We start from the raw sequence: 21,783 nt of genomic DNA, 5'->3' as shown, positions 1-21,783 counted from the left end.
GTTTCTCTTCATGTGGCCTCTTGTTTAAGTCTATCCCAAACTTTTCTTTAGCATGTGGTTTCCAAGAGGACAACTCCAATGTACAAGAGTTTATAAAGGCTCTGTTTGCATCACACATCTAATCACTCAAAGCAAGTCACATGGCCAAACCCAGAGTCAGTGTGGGAGAGGACTACACAAGGACATGAATATTGATAGACATTGGTAGACATGGTCTATTGGAACCACCAATGTAATAGGCTGCCACATCTCCATAATAAATTCTAGTAGAGAACAGCAGGTAGTGAGTATAGTTGAATGGAAGAGTAAGAAGCAGTATAATTTGAACCAAATGATATGTTGTATAAATAATTTCACAAAATTATACTTACCACCCTTGATTGTATTTGAGGGATGCTGTTAGGAAATGAAGAGGGAGGGAAGTATGCTGAAATTGAAACAAGTGACTTTGTATGCTATTAGTCTTTTTTGAAAGATAATAAATCACCATAAAAGAATATGTTCACTTTCTTTTGACAGAAATGTTCTTAATATATGTCATCAAAATAGATAAGATGTACCTAATAGGCAATTTTAACGTGCTTCTATTTAGAGTTTAATTCTCCTAGTCTTTCCCTTTTCTTCCTTGCATACCCATTTCTACTTCCTGACACCCACACACACACATACCTCTGTCTCTTCCCATGTTATTGTAGTATCCATGTCATAGAAATGTTAATTTTGGAAACAGAAATAGTTAAATTTATGCTGTTTTGCACATTGTACGAGTTTTCCAGGTTCTTTAATTAGGATTTTTGGTACATTAAATGTCCTATCAGGTAAAATAGCTGAGTCACTGGATATTCTAATGTTCCTAATTTGAAGAGAATTAACAATTTTCTAGGGATTTAGGGACTACATAGAAAGACAAATGTGGCTGGTGTTGGCTCTGTATCTTAGATATCATCTAGCTGTCTCTATATCCCCCAAACTACAGCATCACATTTTAAAATTCCTAAACTGAAAATACTTTTCTCTGTTTGTGTAATTTTTTTTTCTTAGCACTGCTTTTCTTTTTCTAGTCACTATAACTATTTCTTCCTCTTTAATTCTTTTTTAAATATTATTTTATCCTGACAAACCAATTCATACTCTACAGTGTCTTGGGGAGAGGGGAGGGGAGTAGTTTGTTGACAGCTGTACTTTAGAGAGTCCATATAGTATTCTGAGCAAGAACCAGCTTTGGAATCCTCCAGCTCTGGATTATGGTCGTAGCCTGGCCAATTACTAGCTGTTAAGCCTTGGAAGTTTCTTTCACCTCTCCAAGCCTGTGCATATTCATTTGTAAAAAGTGATGGGAAAAAGTCTTATATATTAACTAAAATAACTCTTGCAAAAATTATTTGCATTGTGTTGACACAGTAAGCACTGTAGTTATTATATCTTTTAACTCCTTAAAAGATATTTTAAAATAAATAGGACGCTTCTTTCACATTTAAATAAAATCAGTTTTCTCAGATAACTACAAGGTCCTGTTTAGTCCTATTTGGCCCCTTTGTGCAACTAGTACTTAACTAGAAACTGCAGTGAAATCATACAGGAATGTAGGACAGGAGGAGAAAGCAGTGATCCCATGATAATTTGAATGCAAATGACCAAATGGATAACATGAGGGAGAGAAAGGAAAAGGATTAGGTCATGGATCAACTGAATTTTGGAAACATTTTAGCCTCAGGAACACCTTTTCTCCCCTTATAAGTCTTATGCTTAATGCCCTAGAATTTTTAATTTTATTCTGGATAAGAACTGTTACACGGTTACCATTTATGAAAACTCATTCATTCATAAACTTGATTTTACCTTTGAGCAAACTTCAGAAAAGAGTGACTACCGGGATGTTCTCAAATGCTTTTCTCATTATCTTCTTTAACGTTTCTTTCTGAAAGCATCTTAGTGATGACTGTGATTAAGTTAATTGTGTGCACCCATATGTACAGCTTATGGCAATAACAAAGAGCAGTCATAGCAAGAACATAGTGCAATATGTTTCAACATGGAGCAGCCACAGTCCTCTCAAGGCTGGCCATGTCTGCAGTCTTGGGCTAACATCTGTGGTGAACAGAATATCCTGTGTTTCCTTCAGCATGGAAATGAATTGACAGTTATTTATAATAGAGAAAAACTAATGTAAGTTTTTGTGAAAGTAAACACAGTTTCAACCCATGGCAAACTGTTAAAAAGGAGGGAAAGGATGGAAGATGGATACTTTTGACTGACTGAAATGGCTTGAAGATAAAAAGATATCTGTGGTGTGTAAGACAGTGTCTTTAGGCTGTATAAATGTATCATCAACTCTGAGAATGATAAAGAGTTCAAAGTTTCAAAAGGAAACCAACCCATCCTTAGAGTAATTGTAAACAGTGGAATATCCATGCAAAGATGAAATTATATAGTTTTGTTAATAAATGAAAAATTGTGATGATTTCATCAGTTCTCTTTCCTGGTTCTTTAAGAATGGAAGGAAGTAGGGAGGTCATAAGAAAGGAAGGAATAAAGAAAGGAAGTAAATGTGTATGTATTTATCCCAAGTAAAGATGATGCTAGTTTTTTCTGCTGTATCAATAACCTCACTCATTCATAATTAATTTCACCTGGTCAAATGGCTGTTTAGAAATAGTGGAGGTTGGGGCGCCTGGGTGGCTCAGTTGTTAAATGTGTGCCTTTGGCTCGGGTCGTGACCCCGGGGTCCTGGGATCAAGCCATGCATCGAGCCCCACATCGAGCTCCCTGCTCAGCAGGAAGCCTGCTTCTCCCTCTCCCACTTCCCGCTGCTTGTGTTCCTTCTCTCGCTGTGTCTCTCTCTCTGTCAAATAAATAAATAAAATCTTTAAAAAAAAATTGTGGAGGTTGTTTTGGAATTGTGTGATGCAAAAGTAATGACCTTGGGCCAAATGGTTTGTCCTTAAGCAATTATTATGTGCTTGCTGGCTAAATACTTTTGTGAAACTAGTTTTCACCAAAAACAATATATATTTGGCTTGATCTTAGCAACACTTAACTTTTTCAAAAAATAATTTACTTCCAAATGATAATGATGTGCAAGTATTAATAAGAAAGTGATATTCATACTAAGAAGATTTTATTCCAAATAGAACCAGAAAGTAATATTTCTCCACTTGTAACTGAAATTTCCACTTTTGTTTAGCTCCACAACCCTTTTATCTGAAAACCTAAGGTCTGCATCTCCACTTGAAGTTTTTATTTTGAGACAGTGGAAGAAAGAATCATTTCCTCCTGCTCACATTGTGATTTTACTTCTCATTTTAACTTTGATGGGATGCAAATCCATCTTATTTTTATCAAATAACTGTCTGACTTAAGTAGACCTACCATTCATTGAGCTTATTTAAACACAGGTTGCATTACAGCTGCTCAGTGAGGTAGGTATCTTTGAGGCTGTGTCATTCAAGAAAGCCACTGAATTATCTGTCATGATCTGACTTTCCTTACTATGCTGAATGACTATGAACAGAATACATCATTGAGTCTAACTTTTGATTTTCTTCAGCAGCATAAGTTTAGACAAAGGTAGTGGGCATCTTTGATATTGGTAAACTGAAGAATACCCTTCACACGATTAAAGTTATGCGAGAATTGTTTGATATTAGTAGTTTTATTTTAGACGTATATAGGTATACTGAGTTTTGGTGAAAAAAACTTGGAAGAATGCTTAGCACATAGTATAGTAAGTGCTCAAAGCGATTTTATGAAAGACCATCTACCATTTGTCAGGTCTCTGTGAAGGATTCAAAAACCTGTGAAATACGATAACTGGATGGTAGTAATGATGAGAAAGAAAGTCCATATAATGGAACAAAAGTCTTTAGTTCTCTACCTTGGAAAGGTCTAAAGAGAGATTTAAAAAAGATTTTAATAGTGGCCCAAGAATGGTGTCTGAAGAGGATGGAACTAGATTGTAAAGAATGGACATTATATTAAGTCTATGACCTTGAGAATTTCATGGATACTGCAGACTCCCTCTGTAGATCATTGTAGTTTGTGTGACAGTCTAAATGTTCTTTGGAATCCACATTTTCTATGTGGTGGTCATCATTGCATGGGGAACATACTAAGGATCGGTGGTAGTAGAAATCATTATCCTTTTGTGGTAACTTTTCAAAAGCAGTTGTGTCCTACATGTTTGTTGCTTTTTCTGCCCTCTGTTGCTCCCAGTGAAGGCCAAGCCACCCCAAGTGATTTGGATAAATAGGAAGAGTTTACCATCTGTGGGGATGCATCGGGGAAGGCAGGGGACTTATGCAAAAATAAATCACAGAAAAAGCAGTATGTAAGTTATACATGTGTAGTTTATTCTCGAATTATAGTAGATAATGAATGTTGTCCATTCAGAAGAGCAAAATATTTGTTTTGGCTACCTATCAGTGAAAGTCTAGCTCATTGGAAAAATTAAAGTAGTATTAATTTGAGGAACTAGTATATTATTTTATTAGAAGTTCTACCTGTATAATTTTGGCTGACTTGGTAAATGGATTTTGGTGACTTGAGTTTAGAAGTAGCATAATAAAAACTCTGTTGACAGGTTGGCCAGGAAGTGCTATGTAGAAACTCTCTCCATCCCCACCAAAAAAAAGGGGGGGGGGGCAGGGAGAGCAGAAGCAAGACCATTTGCTGGACTCTTCAAATGATCCTTCTTGCCCTTATTGTATTGATCAAGGCATGAGTTGGTGAAGAACTGGACTAGGGAGATAGCAAAGAGAATGGCAAGGAAGAGACTCTAAGTGGGAGAATTCCTAGAACCTGCTAACTTTGAATAGATGTACATATATTATAACAGTCATTAATATTTATTTATCCCAGCAACATGTGTATTATTTTACTTTTGTTGTCTCATTTAACCTTCTCAACCATTTTGTAAAGTATAGGTACTATTATCATAATAAATTGATTAATTTGATTAAGCTCACCCAGGGGCACCTGGGTGGCTCAGTCAGTTGGGCATCTGGCTCTTGAGTTCACTTCAGGTCATGATCTCAGGGTTGTGGGATCAAACCCCACATTGGGCTATGTGGAGCCTGCTTAGTAAAGATTCTCTCTCTCCCCCTCTCCCTTCCCTGCTTGCCCTCTTTCCTCTCTCGCTCTCTTTAAAAAAAAAAAGAAATGATTAAGCCTACACAGTTAATAATTATCAGAACCAAAATCTAAACCTTGGGTTTGTCTGAACCGAAGCCTTGTTGTAAAGGATACTGCTTATCAGAGCCTAGAATAAAGAATGTTGCCAACACTTTTAGTTAGGAGACAGATGCCCATTAGAAGTCTGGTTTAATGTTCATCATTGACATATATATAACATAAACTTTTCTCCCACCAATTTTTTTTTTAGTGCGACTTCATGACAGCATATCAGAAGAGGGCTTCCATTATTTGGTGTTTGATTTGTAAGTACAACATGCTTTGTGTTCATTTATTTTTGCTATTTGAAGACCATTTTGAATTAAACATGATTTTTTCTAATTTGCAGTCTAAATTAATGATCCTATAATTTTTTTAGATGTTTTCAAATAACATTCAACTCTAATTCTTTTGAAAAAATGTGACTGTTCAGGAGTGTTTATTTAAAACTTACATTAATCTTCATAACTGAAAGAGGAGTCTGTTTGGATTGTTCACTGTGATATCATAAGCAGTTCTCAGTTTTATCTTTGGGCATACAAATGGCTGATGTGAGCTAATTTTCCATTGAATTTTTTTGTCTTATATAAAAAGAACCATAGCTAACATCATACTCAGTGGTGAAAAAATGAGGGAATTTTTCTCTAAGATCAGAAACAAGATAAGGATGTTCACCTAACCAGTTTTATTCAACATAGTCTGGAAGTCCTAGCCACAGTAATCAAACAAGAAAAAGAAATAAGAGGCATCCATATTGGTAAGGAAGAAGTAAAACTTAACACTATTTGCAGATGACATGATACCATACATAGAAAACCCTAAAGACTCCACCAAAAAACTATTAGAAGTAATAAATAGTCAAGTTGCAGAATACAAAATTAATATGCAAAAAATGGTAGCATTTCTATACACTAAAAACAAAGCAGCAGAAAAGAGAAATTAACAGTTCCATTTACAAATGCACCAAAAAGAATAAAATGCCTAGGAATAAACTTAATCAGGAAGGTGAAAGACCTGTACTCTGAAAACTATAAAATATTGATGAAAGAAATTGAAAACAACACAAACAAATAGAAAGATATTCTATGCTCATGGATTGGAAGAATTAATATTGTTTAAATGTCACCACTACCCAAAGCTATCTATACATTCAGTGCAATCCCTGTCAAAATACCAGCAGCATTTTTCACAGAACTAGAACAAATAATACTAAAATTTGTATGGAACCACAAAAAAACCAAATAGCCAAAAGAGTCTTGAGAAAGAAGAACAAAGGTGGAGGTATCACAATCCCAAATTCTAAGATCTACTACAAAGCTGTAGTAATCGAAACAGTATGGTACTGGCACAAACAGTCACATACATCAATGAAACAGAGTAGAGAGCCCAGAAATAAACCCATATTTATGTAGTCAATTAATCTATGACAAAAGAGGCAAGCATATACAATGGAAAAAAAGCTGGTCTCTTCAATAAGTGGTGCTGGAAAATTGGACAGCTACATGCAAAAGAATGAAACTGAACCACTTTCTAACACAGACATAAAAATAAATTCAAAATGGATTAAAGCTCAATAATTTTGATAACAGTCATAGCAACATTTATGTCTCCTCAGGCAAGCGAAACAAAGGCAAAAATAAACTATTAGACTACATCAAAATAAAAAGCTTTTGCACAGCAAAGGAAACCATTAACAAAAGCAAAAAGGATGCTTAATGAATGGGAGAAGATATTTGCAAACGGTATATCCGATAATGGGTTAATGTCCAAAATATATAAAGAACTTCTACAACTCAACACCAAAAAACCCAATCCAATTAAAAAATGAGTAGAGGACCTGAATAGACATTTTTCCAAAGAAGACATACAGATAGTCAAGAGTCACATGTAAAGATGCTCAGTATCATTCGTCCTCAGGGAAATGCAAATCAAAACTACTATGAGATATCACCTCACCTGTCAGAATGGCTAAAACCAAATACACAAGAAATTTAAATGTTGATGAGGATGTGAAGAAAAAGGAACCCTGTGTACTGTTTGTGGGAATGTAAATTGGTGCAGCCACTGTGGAAACCAGTATGGAGGTTCCTCCAAAAATTAAAAATAAAAATACCATATGATCTAATAATTCCACTCTGGGTATTTACCCAAAGAATGTGACAACCCTAATTTGAAAAGAAATAAGCACCCCTGTTTATTGCAGCATTATTTACAGTAGCCAAGATATAGAAGCAACTTAAGTGTCCATCAGTAGATGAATGGATAAAGAAGATGTGGTGTGTATATATGTACACACACACACACACACACAAATATACACAATGGAACATTACACAGCCACAAAGAAAGGATGAGGTCTTGAGAAAGACAAATACCATGTGATTTTACTCATATGTGGAATGTAAAAAACAATAGTGAATAAACAAAAACAACAACAACAAAAAAGCAGAATCGGAACAAATTGATGATTGCCAGAGGGCAGGGGGGTGGAAAGGATAGGCAAACTGGATGAAGGAGAGTGGGAAACACAGGCTTCCAGTTATGGAATGAATAAATCACAGGAATAAAAGACATAGGGGAATATTTTCAGTGATATTATAATAACATTGTATGGTGACAGATGGTAGGTACACTTGTGAGCATAGCATAATGTATGAAGATGTTGAATCGCTATGTTGTGTACCTGAAACTAATGCAACATTGTATGTCAATTATATTCAAATAAAAAAATTAAAAATAAACTATAATTCAAATAATGGAAAAAGACTAAAAGAAGGGTCCTTGAAGTTGGTTAACTCAGTGGTTCAATAACAGTATCAGACTCCCATATTTTACTTCATTGGCTTTGTTCTCAGATTGGTATCGTTCAAGGTATTATATACAGACATGCTAATGTCCAGTGAAAGACATTGTCTCTTGTTCTTTATAAGAAGGAAAAATTTACCCAGTAAACATCTCATTTCCTCTCACTGGCCAGGATTAGGTCATACACCATTTGACATAGTAATTTCACTTCTAAAAATGAAGTCCATGGAAAGCATACCCTAAATTTAGATAAAACTTTATGCCAAACAATGTTCATTGCATCAGCTTTTATAATGGAAAAAAAAGAAAAAGGCAACTTAAGGATCCAATGTCCAGCATTTTCATGTAATGCTTGGAAATAAGAAAAAAGATATTTTTTGTAATATGACTCTAAAGATAGGTTAGTGTTAGACTTGGTTAATTCAGCCCTTCAGTTTTGTAATTAAGAAATCAAGTTTTTTTCTATCTTTTTGGTTGTTCTCTGTAGTATGTGAGTTTGTTCTCAGGTTGGTGCCTCATTTTCAGATATCAGTGACTTTCACAGTCAGAAAAAGGGACAGTATTAATGCCATTGCATATGTTTTTATCCTTTCTCAGCAGTCCCTCAGAAGATAATCTGTTAATTAATCCCTGTTTATTTTATTTATTTATTTATTTTTTAATGAATTGCTGTTTAGAATTGTTTCTCATACCCCTGCCTGAATCAAGTATTGATGAAGGGGATGGAATTACAATTGGCATTGACCAATTATAAATTTAATATGTAGGTCTTGGGAGGTAACTGGCCTCCCTTGAATCACCAAATGCATGGTCAGATAAGATCTAAATCATGGCTTTGTTAACAAGAAAGTAGGGGAGTTTTGCCTATTAGGTAGGCAGCCAAGTGTGTCTGCCATATTGGTGATTGATGTGTGCTGGAGAATAGAGACTGAAGCTCTGATTATGCACAGCCCCACCATATAGGCTCCTCTCCACAGTCACAGTCCCATCCATGGCTTGTTCACATGGCTGTAGTTTGGCACCACTCCATATTGCACTAGTCCTTTCTCTTCAGTCCTTTCTCAGAGCTCATATTTTTACTTTCTCCATTGTTCTTTCTTCCTTTCTCATGTTCTAAGATCCCTTTTTTTTTTTAAAGATTTTATTTATTTATTTGAGAGAGAGAGAGAATGAGAGAGAGCACATGAGAGGGGGGAGGGTCAGAGGGAGAAGCAGACTCCCTGCCGAGCAGGGAGCCCGATGCGGGACTCGATCCAGGGACTCCAGGATCATGACCTGAGCCGAAGGCAGTCACTTAACCAACTGAGCCACCCAGGCGCCCCTAAGATCCCTTTTTTATGATTTCCTTTCTTCTTTAATAACTTCCTTAGCCATTCTTTCAGAGTAGATATGCTAACAACAAATTCTTACTTTCCTTTTTCTGAGAATGTCTTGATTTCCCCTTCACTCCTTTTTGCTAGATAAAGAATTGTAGGTAAACAGTTATATTCTTTTAATGTTACATCAATTCCTTCTGGATTCTCTGATTTCTGATGAAAAATCTTTTGTCATTCTGTTTTGCCCCTAAAAATAACATGTTCTTTCTCTCCAGGTGCTTTAAAGATTTTTTCTTTGTCTATAGTTTTTAGAAGTTTGATCATGGTGTGTCTTGGCTTGGCTTTCTTAGAATTTATCTTATTTTGTGTTCATTTAACCTCTTGAATATACAGGTTTATGTCTTCTCCCAAACTTGGGAAATTTTTAGACATTGTTTCTTTGAATACTTTATTAGCCTTGCCTTCTTTCTCTTCTCCTTCTGAACTTGATAACATGAATGCTAGATCCTTTGTTATAACCGCATAAATTCCTGGGGCTCTGTTCATTTTTATCTTTTTTTTTTTTTCTCTTGTTCAGATTAGGAAATTTATACTGTTTTCTTCAAGTTGACTCATCCTTTTTTTTTTTTATTCTGCTGTTGAATGCGTCCATTTCAGTTACTGTATTTTTTCAGTTCTACTATAGACTGTTGGTTTTTCTATAAATTCTCTGTCTTGCTGAGAGTTCCTATTTTTTCTGTTTGTGTGTTTTTAATTGCTCACTGAAGCATTTTATTAGGCTGATTAAAAATCCTTGTTGGATAATTCCAACTGCATTGTCATCTTGGTGGTGTTGGTGTTGGCATCTGTTCATTGTTTTTTCTCATTCATATTGAAATGTTCTTAGTTCTTGATATAATGAGTGATTTTGTATTATATCCTAGACATTTTGGGTATTATTTTACGAGACTGCGGATTTAATTTAAATCTTTGTAGCAGGCCTCCTCTGATACCACATTGGCAAGGGTTATTAGGTGCCATCTTACTACTTTCAGGTGGGAGTGGAAGTCTAGGTTTCCTAGTTAGCCTCCTATGGCACCCCAGGGGTGTTCCTCCTCACTGCTGGGCAGGGCTTGGGAGAACAGGGATTTTTTTTTTTTTAATGCATTTAATGAGAGAAATGTATCTACCCTATTTTTTCAGACTGTTGTTATTTCTTAATAGATTTAATTTGTTAGATATCCTTTGCTATATAAATCAAGGGTATGGTATTATAAACTGGGATATGTCCTTCATGCTATGATGAATGCTGGAAAGAAAAACACTTTTGCTAATGCTCATTTACCTGAGTACCATTATTCAGAATTGGATTTGATCATAGCTCTATCAGAGAGGATATACTTTTCCTATACCCTCTTATGTTCAGTGCATGAAGGCATGTGAATTAGACTAAAGGCGGATTAACAGAATAAAAGGCACACAATTTTTATTAATATTTATGTGCATGGGAGTTTGTAGAAAAGAAGTGAAACTAAAAGAAGCAGTGAAGGTGTCAAATTCTTGTCTTAGATGATAAAAATTGCTCTTCTCTCCCTGGTACATGGAACAGATACCTTCCTCAAAGGGAAATTTATGCCCTGCTTTTGGGCAGATAAGGGGAGGGTAGAGAACTCTTCCTGTATTTGTTCATTCTCAACTGCCTTTAGTTCAAAATAGTCTTTTTGCCAAAGTGGTATATTGCAGGGTGGTATATTCTGATCTACTTCAGCTCCAAGAAGCATATCAGTGTTAGGTCAGATGTAAAAGGGCAGTACCCTTCTTCTCATGCCATGCCATACCACTTTTCCATAGTTACCAATTTACATTCACATTTAAAATTTTATAGTTTTCTATATTATTAAATGGAGGGAATGATAAGAATCACAGAGTTTAGAATAAAGTTTATTTTTTTATACATCATATTTTAAATAATTGGTACAGAACATATAAAAAAGCAGTTCATGTGAATACAAAATAAGATTTTCAGTTACAGTGGATCATATCTGTCACAATGATATTTGTGTTATTAATGTCTCTGAAACCAAAGTGTAAGTTTACATTTGAACCACAGTAACATTAAATACGCTGCATCAGACAGTTGAACCTCTTTTGCTAGACTGAAAAGCTCAGATTCTTTGCAATTGTTCTTTAATGTTTAAAGTTTAAGAGAGAAGTTATGAGCAGTTTTCATCAAAATTCTTTGCCAGGAAACGAGACTAATAAATTAGGTTAAATATAATCCAATAAAGCACCCAGCTTTGAGATAGTTGGAAAACAGTGGTTAAAATATAGATTTTCAAAAAAAAAAAAAATATATATATATATATAGATAGATTTTCAATGATGAAAAAGAGATTATAACAGATATAATTCCTCTAAATTATCTAATTGTGGTGGTTACTCTATGAAGAGGAAAAGTAAGTAGCTTTAAAAAAATGAACATTTTATACATCAATGAAATACTCATATGGGAAAATTGGAAGTCACTTAGCCAATCAGTTCCAAGATAAAATAACTACTTGAATTCCTAAAGAAGGAATGTTCCTGTGTTTGTCCTTTTGATGATGGTTTTGGCAGTGTGGTACTTGTGCATACTTCCTGTGGAATGTCAGCTATTCACAATCTAATGGGAAGTTCTATTTTTATAGGTGCACTGAGTTTTCTTCTAATGGAATACTTTTCCCTTTCTAAAAAGCGAAACAGAAGAGGCAATGAGTTCATTAAAAAAAAAAGTTTCTTCTTGCTATTTTAAATTTACATTTTTCATTCAGGTATCTATCCACCATTTCCAACTATACAGCATTAGTAATAGCTTTTGCAAATAGACTCAGGAATCAGTGGGAAAGACCTGCACGAAAGCAAAGACCTCTTCACAGCAAATAATGAATCATCCTTCCTCCGGGTTTGTGCCTAGCAGGGTTTGCAGGCACACCTCAGCAGTTCTGGGAGATAAGAGGTGTGGATTTATCTGAAATCTAAGGGAAAGCCAGGCAGGGAAATAATGGAGCTAGAATTGTAGTCCCTAAGGGAGAGGCCTACAGTCAGAGCCATTGGCCTTAGGCAGATAAGGCAGATTCAGTCCATTTCTTTGAGACAGAAGGCCTTGACAAGGGCAGTCATCTGAATGTGACATATATATTTCAGGAACTGAATGTCAGCGAAGATTTGTATTATGTGCATGTTGGGTGAATGTATAATGGAGTATAGAAATATCACAGCCCTTTCTAAGTAAATGTATAAGAGAATAACACTTGGGTTGAATTTTGTAATCTCAGTAGGGAACTAAAATAGATAGATTAGATTAAGGTTTATTGGCAAAAGTGCTGATCCAGGATGAAAAGACTTAAGTTTCAGTCTCAGAGCTACCCAAGGCTAACCACTTAACATTATATTTTCTCTAATCCTCATTTTTCTCGTACGGAATGGGGCCGTGGGACCAGATGAAAAATTTGTCAGACATCTCTCAAGTCCTTTCCTGTTCTGTGAGGCCAGGATGCTGTTCTCATTAATTTGAGACTTCTGGTAGAATTAGTAAGGACTCCTGGTGTTGTTTTTAAATATTAGAAAATTTATTATGATTTTAAGCTATTAGAGAAAAATTCTATTAATACATCTTTAAAAAGAACTTTTTTTTCCCCCTAGCAAAAACACATCTTGGTACATGAAATACTTCTTTTTTTTCTGTTTTAAAGTGTTTTTGTTTTTGTCCCCATATAAGAAATTCTGTTCATCAAATAAGTAATGGGTACCTACTAAATGCAAGACACTATGCCTAATGCTTTAGGAAAAAAGGTAGTGTTTCTGAACATTTTAAAATAAATATCCCATTTTGATAATTTCAAAATTGAATACTCAGAGAATCTGATGTGCTCCCTCCCTGTGCCCCATTTTATCATTTTCGTACCATCCAGAAAGCTTGGTCAATTTGCATGCTTTGTAGTTATTACTAGGAAGACATGTATATTTTTCATTTTTACAAATTTGAAGTTCTATCAGTATTAAAAAAGTATGTTTCGGAAACTACACCCCTTGAGCTGATTGTTATATTGGCAATATCAAGACTAAAAGACTAAAAGCTAAGACACCGTCCACTTTTTTGAAGATTTTATAGTTCAGAAAGGGGATTGGACAGCTTCAAAAAATCTGTAGTATAGACCTAATGTGGTAGGAGCTGTTAAGAGTTACAAGAGGTTTGGGAGAAAGAGCCAACATTCACTTAGTCAGGAATGCCAGGAAACACAATGCAAAGCCCTGAAGTTGATGTCTTTCTCAGTGTATTTCTCTGTGTCTTCATTCAACAAATGTACCCTTAATCTGCACTTAACTCTCTACCAGGCACTGTGGATAAACTGATTGAAGGGAAGGTGAACGACAATTTTTGCCTTCGAAAGAGCTAAAAGCAATCTCATACTTGTTCTATTATAGCATTCTTTGATCTACTAGAATATTTGGTTGCATAATCCACAGGTCAACAATTTTACAAAACACACAGATATAGTGTAATAAGTTTCACAGTGTCTGTGAACACATCTGTTTGTGCCCTAGTCACTCAGTCATCTTTATGGTTATTTAGGAAAATTCTTCCATTATGCTGATAATATTCTCCTGTATCTCACAAGGCATATGTATGCCATATATATTCTAATGATTATTAAATCTTTTTTAGAGGTAGAGGGCTAGTCTGATTTTTCTGGACATCTTTGGCCTATTATTCATAGCAAATTTTATCCTTCTTAAAACCCACCTAGTATATTTCATTTGTCTTATATTTGATTTTAGTATTATTTGGTCATATTTGATTTATTACAGTGCATATAGGAAGTAGTGGCAAAAATAATTTCCACTCTCAGATCAAAATGTGGAATGCACAGATTGAAGATTACTTGATCTATCAGTACACTGTAAACAGCACTTGAAAATAGGCCTCTAGGTTAAAACTCTTGTTAAAAGACAGAAAACTAAATCAGTAATTATAGTATAGCACAGTATATTTTGCTGTGAGCACGGATGATTAAAGCAAAAAGAGATCAGATTAGAGGTGTGAACCCAGTTAGAAGTTGACTACACTAACATCCAGGAAGAACATAGTAAGTACCTGAAGTAAGATGTTGGTAGGAACAAAAAAAAGAAGTTATAAGGTATAAACCCTCTGAATATACTTTTTAGAACAAAGTTGAGTCTCTGAATTTTGTTTTTAGTTGGCACTTTATATGCAAGAAACAATCTACATAAAGTGGAGGATATTTTAAATAACAAAGAAACCCTAATGCTGTAAAGATATTGCATTGCATTTCTCATTTGCTTTTAGAAAAGTGTTGGAATGAAAATATTTTGGCTATTTTTAAAATAAATTTAATGTCCACTATAGTGGAACTCTATAATTCTAGAATTATAGAGGGTGACTGATGGGAAAATAAAGCTTTTACAAAGTTATACTAAATAATTTCAGTGTCCTATTAGTTGGAAAATTAATAAAATGGTAAAGAATCTGTTATATGTTTTTACAGAAAAACATTTATTTGTTTTTTATTTTTTTAAGATTTTATTTATTTATTTGAGAGAGAGTGAGCAAGCACGAGCCAGGGAGGGGGGAGAAGCAGAGGGAGAGGGAGAGGGACACGAGGCTCCACCCCAGGACCCTGAGATCATGACCTAAACCAAAGGCAGACGCTTAACGACGTACTGAGCCACCCAGGCGTCCCCAGAAAAACATTTTAAATAACCATGACGTATTATACTTTTAATAGAAAGGTATAGAGATACTCAATATTCTTTTGATTTCTTTCTGAATAGAAAGCAAAATACTCAATTTTTCTCATGTATTATGGTCCTGCTACAAGGTGGCAAACTCAACTCTTCCACCCACACATCATGGTTCTTTAATGTTCATGGACACTTTCAGTTTGTATGGAATAAGATATAACCTTGTCTCATGAGTACTCATTAGTTAATAACCTAAAGGAGGAAGGAGGCTCTTCATGATGAATACTATCTGATGGCCTTTTTAGAATTTTTCTCAGGAATAATTGTCTTAAATTCTAGAAGGCCAGTTTCTTTCTCATTTGTTCATTTTGTAGTTCTTATTCTTTAATACAAATCTGAATTTCTTGATATCATACCAGCTCCCATATTTATGTTTATGAAGTTGGAGAAATTAGGAATTTAGGATTTTTGAAACTTTATTTATAAAATTTTTTTCTACTTTTAATAAAGTTTATTTTTTAGAGCAGTTTTAGTTTCAAAGCAAAATGAGTATTAAGTACAGAGAAATCCTATATATGCCCATTCCTAATCATGCACAACTTCGTCACTATAGCCTTTCTGCACCACAGTTTATTTGTTACAGTGGATGAATCTACATTGACACGTCATTGATACCCATAATCCATAGTTCACATTAGGGTTTACTCTTAGTATTGGACTTTGAATGGGTTTTGACAAATGTAATGTCATGTATCCAGCATTGAAGTACTATACACAATAGTTTACTCCTGTAAAAATCCTCTGTATTCCAACTATCCATCTCATCCTCCTCCTTAAACCATGGAAACCACTAATCTTTTTACTGTCTCCATAGTTTTGCCTTTTCCAGAATGTCATACAGTTAGAACAGACAGAATATAGACTTTTTCAGATTAGCTTCTTTCACTTAGCAATATGCATTTAAGTTTCCTTCACGTCTTTAAATGGATTGATGGTTCATCTCTTTTTTGCACTGAATAATATCCCATTCTCTAAATGAACCACAGTTTATTTATTTACTCATCTACTGAAGGACATCTTGGTTGCTTCCAAGTTTTGGCAATTCCAATAAAGCTGCTATAAACATTCAGGTGCAGGTTTTTATGTGGACATAAGTTTTCAACTCCTTTGGGTAATATCAAGAAGCACAGTTGCTGGATTATATCTTAAGAGTATGTATAGCTTTGTAAGAAACTGCCAAACTGTCTTCCAAAGTGACTATCCCACCAGCAATGAATGAGAGTTCCTTTTGCTTCAGATCCTGTCAGCATTTAGCGTTTGTCAGTGTTTTGGACTTTGGCCACCCTAATCAATGTGTAGCAGTATATCATTGTTGTTTTAATTTGTAATTTCTTAATGACATGTGATGTGGAGCATCTTTTCATATGCTTATCTTCCATTCATGTATCTTCTTTGGTGAGATATCTTTTCAGGTCTTTTGCCCATTTTTTAATCAGATTATTCATTTTCTTGTTTTTGAGTTTTAAGAATTCTTTGTATACTGTGGATCGCGGTCCTTCATCAGATGTCTTTGCAGATACTTTCTCTCAGTCTGTGACTTGTCTTTTCATTCTCTTGACAGCGTCTGTTCCAGAGCAGAAGTGTTTAATTTTAAAGTAGTTTACCTTATCGGTTCTTTCTTTTGTGGATCATGGCTTTGATGTTCTATCTAAAAGTCATCCCCATATCCAAGATCATCTAGATCTTCCCTATGGTCTCTTCCAGGAGTTTTATAGTTTTGCATTTTACATTTTAGTCTGTGATCCATTTTGAGTTGATTGTTGTGAGTGGTGTAAGGTCTGTGTCTAGGTTTTTTGTTTGTTTGTTACATGTGGCTGTTCGGGTTTCCAGCATCACTTGTTGAACAGTCTATCTTTTCTCCATTGTATTGCCTTTGCTCTTTCGTCAAAGATCAGTACCTATATATGGGTCTATTTCTGGGCTGTTTTGTACCATTGATCAGTTTGTTTATCCTTTCATTAATATGACACTATCTTGATCACTCTAGCTTTCTCTTTTTTGAGAGAGAGAGAGATAGTGTGAGGGGCAAAGGGAGAGGGAGAGAGAGAATCTTAAGGAGGCTCCATGCCTAACATGGAGCCTGACATTAGGCTTAATCGCACAACCCTGAGATCATGACCTGAGCTGGAATCAAGAGTCAGATGCTTAACTGACCGAGCCACCCATGTACCCCTTGATTGCCATAGCTTTATATTAAGTCTTAAGGTCAGGTAGTGTCAGTCTTCCATCTTTGTTCTTTTTCAATGCTGTATGCTATCCTGGGTCTTTTGGCTGTCTATATAAACTTCAGAATCAGTTTGTCTACATCCACAAAATAACTTACTGAGATTTTGAGGGGGATTGTGTTGAATTCATAGATCAAGTTGGTAAGAACTGGCATCTTGACAGTGTTGAATCTTCCTATCTGTAGACGTAGAATATCTCTCCATTCATTTAGTTCTTCTTTGAGATCTTTAATCAGAGTTTTATACTTTTTCTCATATAGGAAATATTTACATATTTTGTCAGCCTTATACCTAGGTTTTTCATTTTGGGGGAGTGCAATGTAAATGGTAAAGTGTTTTTATTTTTTAAGATTTTATTTATTTATTTGGGAGAGAGACAGAGTAAGCATAAGCAAGAGGAGGGGCAGAGGGAGAGGGAGAAGCAGGCTCTCCATTGAGCAGAGAGCCCGATGCGGGGCTTGATCTAGGACCCTGAGTTGAAGGCAGGTGCTTAACTGACTGAGCCACTCAGGTGCCCCAAATGGTACAGTGTTTTTAGTTTCAATTTCACTTGGTCATTTCCAATGTATAGATTATTTCCTAATATAGTATAGTGATAGACTTTTGTATGTTAACCTCATATTCCATAATTTGCTATATTTGCTTATTAGTTCCAAAAGCTTTGTTGTTGATTCTTTAGGGTTTTTTACATAGACAGTCATGTTATCTGTGAACAAAGACCAGTGCATTTCTTCCTTCCCAATTTGTATGTATACCTTTTATTTCTTTTTCTTGTCTTAACTGCATTAATTAGGACTTCCAGTATGATATTGGTAAAAGGAGACATTTTTATCTTGTTCCTGATGTCAGTGGGAAAGCTTCAAGTTTCTATTAAATATGATGTTAGCTTGTGGTATTTTGTAGATGTTTTTTATCAAGTTGAGGGAGGTAATTTCTGTTCCTAGTTTCCTGAGAGTTATTACCATGAATGGGTTTTGAATTTTGTCAAATATTTTTTTCTGCATCAACTAATATGATCATGTAATTTTTCTGTCTTTACCTGTTGATATGGCGGATAGCATTTATTGATTTTCACATGTTAAACCAGCCTTGCATACCTGAAATAAATCCCTTCTTTTAATGATATATAATTCTTTTTATATACTGTTGGATTCAGTTTGTTAATATTTTGTTGAGGGTTTTTGTATCTGTGTTCGTGACAGCTGTTGGTCTGTAATTTTCTTGTAGTGTCTTTATCTTGTTCTGGTGGTGGGGTAATGCTTGCCTCATAGGACATGTTGACATGTATTCACTCTACTTCTGTTTTCTGGCTGAAATTGTAAAGAGCTGGTATTATTTCTTAAGTGTTTGGTATAATGTACCAGTGAATCCATCTAAGCCTGTTTTCTGTTTTGGAAAGTTATTAGTGATTTGATTTCTTTAATAGATAGGCCTGTTTGTATTGTCTATTTCTTCTTGTGTGATTTTAGCAGATTGTGTCTTTCAAGGAATTGATCTACTTCATCTAGGTTATCAAATATGAGGGCATAGAGTTATTGATAATATTTCTTTATTATCCTTTTATTGTCCATGGTATCTGTAATGATGTCTTCTCTTTCATTTCTGATACTAGTAATTTGTGTCTTCTCTCTTTTTTTCTTAGCTAGCCTGATTTTAGGCTTATGCATTTTATTGATCTTTTCAAAGAACTAGCTTTTTTGCTTTTGTTGATTTTCTCTATTGATGTCCCATTTTCAATTTTATTGATTTCTACTCTAATTTTTATTATTTCTTTTCTTCTGCTTATTTTGGATTGAATTTGCTCCTTTTTCGTTTTCTTTTTTTTTTTAGTGAAAGCTTAGATTATTGATATTAATCTTTCTTTTCAAATATATGCATTCAGTGCTATGAATTTCCCCCTGTGTACTACATCCCACAAATTTTGATGTTGTATTTTAATTTTCATTTAATTCAAAATATTTTTAAATTTCTCTTGAGATTTCTTCTTTGACCCATGTGTTGTTTAATCTCTAAGTATTTTAGGCTTTTCAGCTATATTTCTAATATTGACTACTAGTTTAATTCCATATGGTCTGAGAGAAGACACTGTATGATTTCTATTCTTCTACACTTGTTAAGGGGTGTTTTATGACTATATTGTAGTGCATCTTGGTGAATGTTCCATGTGAGCTTGAGAAGAATGTGTATTCTGCTGTTGTTAGATGAAGTAGTCAAATATTCAATTATATCCAGTTGATTTATGGTGCTCTTGAGTTCAACTATGTTGCTAATGATTTTCTGCTTGCTGGATCAGTCCATTTTTGATGGAGGGGTATTAAAGTCTCCAACTGTGGTAGTAGATTCACCTATTTCTTCTTATATTTCTATCATTTTCTGCCTGACATATATTAATGTTGTGTTGTGAGACACATGCATATTAAGGATTATTAGATCTTCTTGAAGACTCCTTTATCATCAAGTAATGTCCATCTTTTTTCCTAATAATTTCCCTTGCTCTAAAGTCTGTTCTGTCTGCAATTAATAAAGCTACTCTCATGTTCTTTTGAGTAGTGTTAGAATGGTTTATGTTTCTCCATACCTTTAGTCTTAATCTATTGTGTCTTTATAATTAAAGCAACTTTCTGACAACATGTAGTTGGGTCTCGTTTTCCTGACACTCTCTATTGGTATATTTAGTTCATTGATGTTTAAAGTGATTATTGATGTAGTTGTGTCAATATCTACCATATTTTTACTGTTTTCTATTTGTATTCCTTGTTCTTTGTTCCTATTTTTATTTTCCACGGTTTTTTTTTTTTTTTTTTGGAAGTTTCTGTTGTCATTTCCTCAAGTTTGGAGATTCTTTCTTCACCTGTGACCAGTCTACTAATGCTCATCAGTGGCATTCATTTCTTTGACAGTATTTTCTTTTTTCAGGTATTTCTTCTTGATTCTTTCTCAGAATTTCCATCTCTGTACTTACATTCCCTTCTGTTCTTGCATGTTGTCTACTTTTCCATTTAATTCCCTGAACATATTAACCATAGTTTTTAAAATTCTTGGTCTGATAATTCCAACATTCCTACCATATTTGACTCTGGTTCTAATGCTTGTTAGGTTCCTTCAAAATGTGCTTTTTGCCTTTTAGTATGTCTTATAATTTTTTGTTGGAAGGTGGATATGATACAGTAGGTAAAAGAAACTATGGTAAATAGGCCTTTAGTAATATAGTGGTAAGGTGTTGGAGGAAGTACTATGATCAGGTCTCAGTCCCTTGGTGAGCCTCTGTCCCTTGAGCTGTGAGCTTTATTGATGCTTCTCAGTTTTGCTTCCACCCCTACCACTTATGTGGGATAGGATGGCTAGAGGTACCTTGAGCTGGGTATTTCCCTTCTTCCGTTTGAAAGGTTAGAACTAGGTAGAGTTGGGCACTTGCATTCCCCCAGGTCAGTTAGGTTCTGTTAATACCCCAACAGTTTAGTCTGTGGTAAAACAGTTTCTTCTTAAAGCAGGCCTTGTTAAAAGAGAATACTGCGCTATATTTCAGAATGGTTCCTTTTCTCCTCTCTGCTAGAAGCATGGGATTTTTTCTTTGATAGTCAACTGTGAGGGCCTGGTAGAGCTCCTGAACGAAAATGTACAAAAATCTGTGGGCCCCCCCATGACTGGGTCCCCCTAGAGTTTTATCTTCCAGGCTCATCCACACTGAGCCTTCAGTAATTTATCAATTATAGTTCAGATTTTCCTGTCACCTACTGGTTCTTGCAGAGGTTTCTGCTCCATTAAATTGTTATTTTCAGTCTTTGCCTAGTTTGGGGGGTATTGGTCTGCCTTGTGACCTTATTTGACAGATCTATGAAGAATTGTTAATTTTTCAGTTTGTTCAGGTTTTTATTTGTTGTTAGGACAGAATGACAACTTCTAAGCTCCCTATATGCAGGAACAGAAACCAGAAATCCTCACAATGTTTTTTTTTAATCTTAAATTTTATAAAATTCATTAAAAACTTCCAAATTACTGGGAATTGAAAAGACAAGGCTAGTCATCTATTAGCTGGAGGTTGGAAATCAAGGCTAGAAATTTAAATTTTTTTTTTTTTTTTTTAAGATTTTATTTGTTTGACAGAGAGAGACACAGCGAGAGAGGGAACACAAGCAGGGAGAGTGGGAGAGGGAGAAGCAGGCCTCCCACAGAGCAGGGAGCCCGATGCGGGGCTCGATCCCAGGACCCTGGGATCATGACCTGAGCTGAAGGCAGACGCTTAACGACTGAGCCACCCAGGCGCCCCTAGAAATTTAAATTTTTAAGACCCGTTTTAAGATAATTAGAAGTCTGACCTATGTGTTTCTCATACACTGTAGGCCACCAAGAGTGATAGAATTGAGTAGTTTGAGTATTTCTCAGGAGACAATTGAAACTGTCCTTAATCACACTCCACTGGAATTTTCTGTCCAGAGTCATTAAAGAGATTTACTACCTCTTTTGTTCAACCAGATTTTAAAAGCACA

At 35.1% G+C, this 21,783-nt stretch overlaps 1 protein-coding gene across 20 annotated transcripts in view; it reads left to right on the top strand.

Annotated features, from left to right (window-relative positions):
* CAMK2D (calcium/calmodulin dependent protein kinase II delta) overlaps nt 1-21,783 on the top strand; it is a 320,446-nt gene that overhangs the window by 154,199 nt on the left and 144,464 nt on the right. For all 20 annotated transcript variants that reach the window (XM_078069156.1, XM_078069154.1, XM_078069165.1 and 17 more), the window contains exon 4: nt 5,381-5,435. In XM_078069156.1, coding sequence (XP_077925282.1) covers nt 5,381-5,435 — 55 coding nt within the window. The remainder of the gene's footprint in view (nt 1-5,380; nt 5,436-21,783) is intronic.

This window comes from Halichoerus grypus, chromosome 3 (genome assembly GCF_964656455.1).
Source record: "Halichoerus grypus chromosome 3, mHalGry1.hap1.1, whole genome shotgun sequence".
Lineage (NCBI taxonomy): Eukaryota > Metazoa > Chordata > Mammalia > Carnivora > Phocidae > Halichoerus > Halichoerus grypus.
This window is presented reverse-complemented; position numbering and strand designations above follow the sequence as displayed.